At 43.2% G+C, this 10,354-nt stretch overlaps 1 protein-coding gene and 1 long non-coding RNA gene across 2 annotated transcripts in view; one reads left to right on the forward strand and one right to left on the reverse strand.

Annotated features, from left to right (window-relative positions):
• The window catches only part of LOC144459483 (uncharacterized), a 91,051-nt gene extending 86,088 nt beyond the window's left edge, over positions 1-4,963 (reverse strand). The window contains exon 1 of the long non-coding RNA XR_013488449.1: positions 4,893-4,963. This is a non-coding gene — a long non-coding RNA (uncharacterized LOC144459483). The remainder of the gene's footprint in view (positions 1-4,892) is intronic.
• tekt3 (tektin 3) lies at positions 819-8,658 on the forward strand. Its single transcript, XM_033612076.2, has 8 exons — positions 819-1,289; positions 2,682-3,273; positions 3,935-4,018; positions 4,908-4,978; positions 5,111-5,254; positions 5,903-6,125; positions 7,905-8,059; positions 8,244-8,658. Exons 2-8 carry the CDS (start codon positions 2,704-2,706, stop codon positions 8,458-8,460), a joined length of 1,464 nt encoding a protein of 487 aa, XP_033467967.1. The 5' UTR covers positions 819-1,289; positions 2,682-2,703; the 3' UTR covers positions 8,461-8,658.
• Positions 8,659-10,354: the final 1,696 nt, after the last annotated feature.

The raw sequence follows: 10,354 nt of genomic DNA on the forward strand, positions 1-10,354 counted from the left end.
TAGCCCAAAACGGACAAACCAAACACTGGCAGTAGATACGATCATTTGCACTTTTGTATCGGCCACTGCAACTCATGGCCACTCCACCACAAGCTGAACGCTGTTGTAAAAACCCTGATTTGTAAGTGAAACTGCTTTAATCAGTGTTTTTTACCGGTTTAAATCACAGAGCTCATTTGTTTTCAAGAGGAAGAGACCTCTGTGGAAAACTCGGCTCCTTGTATAAACCAACTGAGCGTCTGGATCTTGAGTTATCAGAGAAGAAAGGTGAGCACACATTAGCAGGTGCTAGGCCAGCAGCTTGTCTTCAATGAGCCAAACAACATTGGAAAAACACTGATTTGTAACGTAAAACTGTTAAATTCAGTGTTTTTACTGGTTATAGTAACCTGGTCTGTTTGTTTTGGAGAGGAAGAGACCTCTGTGGATAATTTGGCTCCTGGTAAAAACCTCCTGAACAAGAAACAGTAAAGGAATCCTAACCGGGAGTTCATACTTGGCACATGCTAGAAGTTTCAGCTGGTTGCAGTCCGCCCTTGTCACTATGAGATGCCACTAAATCCTAAACACTGTTCCTTTAATTAAAGATAAAGAACAACAACAAATTCACAGCAGGGAGGCTATAATACCAAGGATTTATTATGTGTGCTTAAACAGATGTGTCCCATAAAAATAGAATGACAGTACAATGGACATTCCCATGTAAATCAACATAGCAGGATGGTCTGAACAGTGGCCATTTTTATGTGTAACTACAGTAACTACTGTATCCATTGTAGTGGGCTACCTTCCGCATAAACTTCTATAGAAACAAACAAACTTGCGGCAAGTCTCAAACTCACTGAGGTGAAGTTATATGATGTGTCCATCTGAGGGAAAGACGCAGAGTTGGCTTATTTGGAGTTGCAGCCACTAAGCACTCCCAATAAGAAAAGAAAAATTACAAACATACAAATCTTTGCTTCAACCTGGTGACATTTTTCTTTCAGTTTATTTACACCATACAAAGTAAAAGCCACCTGCTCACCATGAATCTGAGAATCCCAGGCAGAGTGTTTCAGTAACCTATGGCAACTGCCTCTGTGACAACAGAAATCTTGGACAGGCCAGCTCCTGCAGCCCAGGACTATGCTCCACCATTGGCTGGCTGAATGAATGACTCGCAAACTTGTCTATCTATTATGCATGACAGTTTACCTTTAGTGCGTTCTTGAGCTCATTTCCAGGTAAGCAGAGCTGAGAGGGAGTCTGCCTGCGCCGGGACTCAGAGTATCCCTTTGTTCATCTGGGTAAGACATTTATCTTTGAAGCTTTTGTCATTTTATTTTTGTTTCTTTTATTAACTGATGATACAACAGAATTCATTAACCTATGCATTTAGAGTTTTTATACTGTATTTGATGTCTGATCCATTTATTTAAATGTCTCCGATCTATAACAGATGAATAATAAATCTGCATTTAAAGAGGCAGTGTGTGAGGACTTAGTGGTGTCTAGCGGTGGTGATTGCAGATTGTAACCAGCTGAAACTTCTCCCAGTTAGAATTCCTTCAGTGTTCACTGTTCAGGGGGGTTTTACAGGAAGCTGAATTATCCGCAGAGGTTTCTTCCTCTCCCAAACAAATGGACCTAGTAATTAAAACTGGTAAAAACACTGAATAAAGCGGTCTTATGTTACAAATCAGTGTTTTTCAGATGCTTTTCTGCTGCTGGCCCAGAACCTGCTAATCTGTGCTCACCTTTTTTCTCTGACAACTTAAGATCCAAATGTTGAGGAGGTTTTAACTGGGAGCCGAATTATCTGCAATGGTCTCTTCCTCTCCAAAACAAACAGACCCAGCAATTGAAGATGGTAAAAACACAGAATAAAGCGGTTTCAGGTTACAAATTTGTGTTTTTCCAATGATGTTCGGCTCCTTGCAGACAGGCCATTTGCCCAGCGCGTGCTAATGTGTGCTTGCCTTTTTTCTCTGATAACTTAAGCTCCAGGGGCTGGTTGAACAAAACACCTTAGGTACTTAAGTGCAAGACCAAGATAATGAGAAAAACATAAATCATTAAGTAAACATTTTAAGGAAAGATTTAAGGGTGTTTTGTACGACTGATTTTATCTCAAGGAAACCTTAATTAGGACTTTAAGGGAAATCTTAACGTAAGGTGCTTTGTGCAACCGGCCCCAGACCTTCAAGAGGTTGCAACAGTTAGCCGAATTATGTGCAGAGGTCTCTTCCTCTCCGACACAAACAAACTCAATAATTAAAATATAGCGGTTCCACGTTATGCTGTTTGTTGCGGAGAGGCTGCTAACTATAGTGGCTGACGCTCAATTGCGAAATAACGCCAACGTCCCTATCTAGAGCCAGTGTTTGGTTTTTCTGCTTTGGGCTACTGTAGAAACATGGCGGTGCAGCATGGTGATCTCTGTAGACAAGGCCCCGCTCCGTATGTAGATATAAACTGCTCATTCTAAGGTAATGAAAACACAATTCTTATTTTCAGGTGATTATACACTAGAGAAGAAAAACAAGAAAAAATCATTTATTATATTGTACTCCGTTTCTGCTAATATATCACCCTAAATCCTACACACTGAATCTTTAAATGACAATTCAAAAGCCTGCAAATTGAAGCTGATCTGTAAATTCCTGTTGTGAAAAGCTACTTTATGCACTTGACTTCAGGGGCACCCGAGGGGAGTCAGAAATGGAGCTGATTGGATCCACTCTAACAGCCACATATGCTCGGCCAAAAACCAGCCACTTCCTCCCTGCCATCTCCACCATGGCATCCAGCTATCGCAACACCCAGCCCGCCCTGGCCATGAATCCCAGTGCCAACCTGTGGAGGACCAACAGCTATTACAAGAACAGCAGTTCTATCCCAACTCCCTCTTCCATGCAGCGAGAGAATTCAGATTTGGTTCGAGCCAAGACCATGTTCTACCCCTCCAACAGGACGGCGCTGTCCACCCGCTACACTCCCGACGATTGGTACAAGTCCAACATAAGCAACTACAGGGAGTCCGAGTCGTCTCGGAAGAGCGCCGAGAGGCTGAGAAAAGACACCATCAGGCTGATGCAGGAGAAGGAGCAGCTGACCAGACGGACCCAGGAGAATACCAGCAAGAATATTGGCGAGCGGCTCAGTGATGTCATCTTCTGGAGGTCTGAGCTGAGCCATGAGATTGACAACATGGTGACAGAGATAGCAGCACTCACTGAGGTTAAGAGGAGGCTGGAGAGAGCCTTGGCAGAGACTGAGGGGCCTCTACAGGTGAGGGTGGAAGGAATAAATGAATGTGTGTTACCTTGAACTGTTGCTCTGGTAAGTCATATCAGAATTTTTGAGTTGTTATTGGAACATTTTACACCTCTAAGAGGACAATCTGTACTGCCTTGAAATCTTAACACTGGGTCAGGCCTTTGTTAAGTGCACTCTCATTAACATTCATGCATATCATGTCTCAGGGTGTGTCACAGTATCTGTGGCAAAACAGTTTTGACTAACGTTCCTTGTTTAGTTGTAGCAACAGCATCAGTGTCTGGTCCTTCACGACACTTTAAAATGCAGCAGTGCTTTAAATTTGCAGGGTCAAACTCTTAATTAGGTCACCTCAGTGTCCTGGTACAGAAAGCTACTGGTCATTTGTCTCAGCCAGAGTGAGTCAACTCGATCTGGCTGGAAATCTTATGACACAGACACCTCGCTAGGCTAAGATCATGTGGCGTTCTTAGAGACTTCTCCCGGTAGCTGAAACTGGAGAATGCAGCTGATACGCTGCACTATACATGCATACAGGGAAATATAATGTGCTTATATAACATACCTGATCACCTGTTCAAATGTCACCATGAAGAAATTGCTGCATATTGAATGACTGTTAATTGTACTCAATCATCTCAGCTTGTTTTAGTCACGATCGCTTTGTCAATAGGTGTCTCAAGAGTGTTTGTACCACAGAGAGAAGCGGATGTCCATCGATCTGGTTCATGATGACGTAGAGAAAGACCTCATAAAGGTAACACCTACTAAACTGAGAATTCCAATATGTTATTTCCATGACCTAGGTAAGCTCAATCGACATTCGTGAACATGACCTACTCTCTCTCAAAGCCAGAAACCAAAGAGGGAAGTCTCAAACTTGTGACGTCTTCATGTATAAAGTCGTGAGCTACTCCACTGACAATGAGTGCATTTACATGGACATGAACATGACAACAGAACACGATCATATTTGGGATATGGTGTTTACATGAGCACAGAGAAATCAGGTCATTCATATTCCCTTTGAACATGAAAAATACTAGTGGCCCGGTAACTGATTACTGCTGTCCATTTGCACAAGCACCTGTCATGTTTACAAAAACAAACCGGCAGTGGGAGATGGGAGCGACAGGAAATATCAAACCACTTTACAACTTAACTGCTAATTCCTTCTCTGCTCTGATGCTCTGAGTGCATCGACTGTCTCTCTTTCTTGCACACACTATGTAGCTACTCACCTAATGTTAATACTGAAAGGAGGTAGTCTACTTAAACGGGTGTCAGCCGGGCGCCCAGTAGCTCAGCAGGCAACCGATGTGCAAAGGCAATGTCCTTGTTGCAGCAACCCTGGGTTCAATTCCAGCCTGCAGCCCTTTGCTGTATGTCATGACCACTGCTCTAGAACATCTTTCACCATTCATTGTCTATAGAGCAGCTCTTGACTTTATGCTCTATGACATCAGGAATTTGAGAGCTGTTTGTCGACTAATATTTTCGGACTGTCTTAGACCACAGGAATAATGTATACATTTTCAAAACAGGCGTAGTTCCCCTTTAGAGCAGGAGTGTGAGCATGTGTGACGTCTGACAGCAACCTTGAAAAAGAAATAAGCATATTTTTTCTTTACCTGCACTGCAACAAGGAAGTGGAAGTCATCAAGTCATGTCAGGAAAGGATGAGACGACATCTGGACAGAGCCATCGCTCAGCTGGCGTGAGTCTGAAATATCAATTTATGAAACATTAACAAATGCAGGACTCTAATTGATGATCATTTCACACTGTGCAGTCTGACAGGCGTTTGAGCTATCATTTTGTTCCTGCACTGCTCTCTGGGGTTCCTCAGGTCAAACCGAGCGGCCCAGCATGAGTTGGAAAGAGACATGAGTGACAAAGTGACGGCTCAGAGGATAGATGACAGGTGTCACCATCTGAGGAACACATCAGACGGCATCGGCTACTACAGAGGGATTGAGAGACTAGACCCCTCGTGAGTGCAGTTTTATGTGATCAAATATTAACTGCTACGTTACATCATGTCAAACAGCTGCTAGCAATTTCTCATGTTTGTTTAAAGCAGCTTGGAATACCGAACAGGGTTGTTTTGTTGAATTGTCAATCACAGGAAAGCCTTTGACAGTCTTTGAAAGTCAAACTGGCTGCTGCCCTGCTTTGTTCTCAAACTGGATTTAAACATAACGAGTCCACGCCGATGAGGGTGTAGGCCTACTTAAGAAAAAATGCACTTCAAAAAACATGGCTGCATACATTAAAACACCGACTGGTTTTGACCCTAAGGTCTTCATCAGGGTGCAAAATGGTGGACAGGAGTCAAGCAAACGTTTTATAAACTTGGTAGAGGGTGTCATTCAATCGTGAATGATAAGTGAATACAGGTGAGTGACAGCAATGGATCAGAGGCCATTTTGAAGATGACATGCCTCCATAAGTGTTCAGAAAAAAACATCCTGCACAAAGATGAGAAATTACTAAACAAACATCAAAATATCCACAAGTTTTTGAGATGTTTTAATCAGGACCAAAGTGGGACACCAACCAATTCTTCTCCATATACAGCATGTTAAAAGGCAGGGAAAATACTGACTTCAAAAAACCTGTCCTTCTTTTTCCCTGTCAGACTCTCCCTGCCGGACACGTGGTCTAAGTTCACGGACGACAACATCCTGCACTCCCAGAGCGAACGAGCTGCCTCCCACAAGCTGAGGGACGAGATAGAGATCCTGCTCAACACCACGTCCAGCGAAATGTGGAACCAGTTCAACAACGCCAACGTAGCCTTCACCAACCGCATATCAGAAACCGCTGATGCTAAGAACAGCCTGCAGACACACCTTGCTAAGGTCATTACCTTTTCTACGTTGTCTCATTTCATCAAAGACAATATAGTCTTGTTTTGTTCACCAGACGTAAGCTGTTTGGTCTTGTGTGTCCACAGCTAATCTTGCAAACTACTGGACCAATCAGCCTAATATTTTGTATGTTCAAGGACCTCTCATGGTTACTGTGATTTATAGTTGTTGAAACACCTGTTTTATTGGCCGTTTCATATCGTCATTGACCGCTGACTCCTCACTCCTCTTAACGTGGGCCACAAGTGACCAACAAAAGTCTTACCTAGTCTGTTGCAGGCCACATTTTGGCCTTTCGTCATGGCTTAAAATAGAAAAGTTTGGTCTCATTTTAAACTAGAACATCTGCAGTTTAATGCCATACAGGATATGTTATGATCCACTCAAGTTAGGCATATTACGAAATGAATTAGTCCCTGTTTTTGTTATCTTCACCACCACCTTGACTAGGATGGAATCATTTATTGATTCTCTGTAACTGCTTATCCTGTTAGAGGTCGAAGGGGGGCTGGAGCCTATCCTAGCTGACATTGGGCGAGAGGCGAGGTACACCCTGGACAGGTCACCAGACTATCACAGGGCTGAGACATAGAGACAGACAACCATTCACACTCACATTCACACCTACGGACAATTTAGAGTCACCAATTAACCTGCATGTTTTTGGACTGTGTGAGGAAGCTGGAGCACCTGGAGAAAACCCACGCTGACACAGGGGGAACATGCAAACCCCGCACAGAAGGGCTCCCCCACCACGGGTTCGAACCAGGAACCCTCTTGCTGTGGGTCAGGATGGATTGAAAAATTAATTTGTGAACCATTACTAAAAGCTAGTAATAAGGGAGCCAGGATGGACAATTCCACCGGGCACAGTTGTGTCAGGTACATTGTCTAGAGTGGCCAGATCTGCACTTTTCCAGTAATGTATGTGTAAGAAAAACGTCTATCTTGGTGACATGATGAATCATGATCATGATGAATTTTTATTTTATTTTTTTTTAGAGTTCCGCCTTCATCCGATGTTTTACTGTTTAAAGATTAAAAATAAAACAGCCTGGATTATGAAAAAGTGGCTCTAAAGAGTCAATCACACCACATGGCTCTATGTTAAGAAAAAATCCATTCACTCTCCTCCATTAGTGGGTAACTGAATTTGCTACTTATTAGGAGGAGATCATGTGTTGTCTCTAAACAGTACCTGCGCTATAAAATTGTGCCCAGAATGTGGAATGTAAGATAAAATAACTCTTTATTGTCTGTGACATGGATTGTAGTGGATTATGCGCATGTTTACTGTAAAACATTCCTGAGAGGAATGGTAATAAATGTCCCTTTCACTGAGCCATATTCTACACTGGATCCCATTGTCCCGGGGTAAATTGCTGGGGGTTACACTTTGAATCTACATCAGCTGTTGGATGGGTTTGAACACTGACAGCAGCTGTGATGTGAGGCACACAGTCCTTAATAAACCTCAGTCACTGTCGGCTGAGAGGAGTAGTGATTCACTGGAATTAAATTAAATCAAATGGGTTTGGACAGAGCAGGCCACTGTGCAGCACCGTGCTCAGCTGATTCAAAGCTTGCACTGTTTACTTGTTCTCTGCCTCAATCACTGAGATTCTCATCTTTTTCCCACTCTTGTCAATAGTTCCTCTTCCACCCTAATTAACACCCTCTACACCAGCTGACCCACTATCTTCATGAATGAGACGTTCAGCTGTTACTCCTGTGTACAAATTGTTTTTCATGTCTCGTCTCATCACCCAGACTCTGCAGGAGATCTTCCAGACGGAGATGTTGATTGAATCTCTGAAGAAGGCCATCAGAGACAAGGAGTGCCCGCTGAAAGTGGCCCAAACCAGGCTGGAGGAGAGGACCCGCAGGCCGAACGTAGAGCTCTGCAGGGACAACCCTCACCACAGGTACTATACCTCTGGCACGGCATGTAAATCAGGATGTTGCGAAGTTACAATCTCAACAATTACCGCAAAACTACAACACTATTGTATCAACAAATTATTTCACAGGGTGTAGCTCCAAATGTTATTCAGTTATGTTTCTGAAAAGGTTGCCATCACTTTTTTCTCTTCCTCTTTCCTTGTCTAGACTTGTGAGTGAGGTGAGAGAGATCGAGGACACCATTCAGAAGCTCCGGGAGAGGCTAATGGAGGCTGAGAACACCCTGCAGACTCTCGTCAAGACCAAAGTGACCCTGGAGCATGACCTGTCCATCAAGGCCAACTCACTTTTCCTGGACCAGGAGAAGTGCATGAGCATGCGCAAGAGCTTCCCCAGCATGCCCCGTCTGGTGGGCTACACCTAAGTCTTAGAAGAGAAAGCCCTTGGGGGACCAATACAATTAACTATGACTGTTTTAATGGTTTTAGAGTGGTTTGAGGGTGGTGTGGGTGATCTGAACTTAAACAAAATGACTTAACTTTAAAGGCACTGATGTCAAAATATGATAATAAAAATGGATTATCTTAATTTTGAGTACCTGTAATGTATTCACAAGTTGTATAAAAAGAAAAAAAAAAAACATAAAATCTTGTTATTTCATTGAAAATTCAACTGCCATGACGATCAATCAGGCACTGTTAAATGTCTCCGAATGCTTTAATTTTGCCTCTAACAACAGATATGTTACAAGGTACATTTACTGCATATACTACGAACTGTTATTCTTGAAAAATGCTGGAAACTAATAACTACATACCACCTGGACACCTACTGTAAATCTCTTACAGGACAGTTCACCCCAAAATCAAATGAATGAATCCTACCTGTAGTACTATTCATCAATCTAGATTGTTTTGGGTGTGAGTTGCCAAGTGTTGGAGATATCGGACAAAGAGCTGTCTGCATTCTTTTGATTATAATGGAACTAGATGGCACTCGGCTTGTGGTGCTAAAAGAATTAATTTGAAAAACTCAACAGCAATGTCTCTTTCCAGAAATCATGACAGAGTCACTCAAGATAATCCACAGACCTTGTTGTGAGCAGTTTCATGTGGGAACTTTTTTCGTTCTACCAAACTACACCTGCCAATGGTGTCACTGTGCATCAGGAAGCATGCATCTACTGCTAGCTCACCTAGCACCACTGAGCTAGTTAATGTTACAGCTCAGCCGAGGAGGACGCCATTAGTCTTGACATCTCGCGCTGTCACAAACATGAGCCTCTCATTCATGAGTAGATGCACGCTTCCTTCTGCATAATGATATGGTTGGTGGGTGTAGTCCGGTATAAAGTAGGGATGTCAGTTTCTGCTCATTTTGTTTTAGATAGCCCAATCAACATTAGTAGGTAGCTAACCTGTTGATTTTTACAAAAAAAAAAAAAGGGCAATGTGAAATACAAAATACAAGAGGCCTATCCTTTAAGTCTTAGCGACACATTTCTAAGTGCTATCCATTTAGAGGTGGATAGGTCTTGCTTTTTATTTTGTGGTCTGTTGGCCGCATTAAAAGGCAGAAACATAGTGCCCACTGCCCACCCTCCGGTCTCCACTGGTTGGCTAGCTATGGCTACTCTGCACTACACACCACCCACGTTGCGTGGGAGTTAGCTAGCAACTAGTCATGTTTCCGCAGCAATGCTGTGCAATGGCAAATTTGCGAAACCTAGGATTGCGAAGGAATGAACCGCCCCACTCTACCTATGACTGGCTATTACTCATTGCCTTCATTGGTAGGATTGGTTGGCTCTTGGTTGGCCAGAGGAGTGGGATTGGCTGGGCTAGTGTAAGAACACGAGGCTAAGCCAATCAGAGGCAGAGTAAGGCAAGCCATTCCTTCGCCATCCCAGGTTTTGCAGATTCTCATCTTGGGACAATGTTGCTGATACTGCTAAGAGTGCTAACCAAGCTAACAGCGCTAATATAATTAACAATGCTAAGGGGGTTTGGAACACTTGAGCCGCTTACTCACTGGAGCGACCTGGGGGGAGATCGACGAGTGGGCACAATGTTTCCACAGCAATGCTGTTGAGTCGGGATAGCATTACTAGCGGTTATCACCAGATGAGCAGAGCTGCTAGCTAGCTCCCACCAGACCCCTGTGGTGCGCGGTGCATTAACTGGATAGCAGCAAATTAACCTACAGACCAACATGTGTAACCGGTCAAAAATATCCTCAGCAGTTAACCAATTAACATTTAACTGTTAGAAAGAAACTAGTTCTTACATAAAACTGCTTACAACAAAGTCTTTAAATCA

Source organism: Epinephelus lanceolatus, chromosome 21 (assembly GCF_041903045.1).
Source record: "Epinephelus lanceolatus isolate andai-2023 chromosome 21, ASM4190304v1, whole genome shotgun sequence".
In the NCBI taxonomy this organism is placed as follows: domain Eukaryota; kingdom Metazoa; phylum Chordata; class Actinopteri; order Perciformes; family Serranidae; genus Epinephelus; species Epinephelus lanceolatus.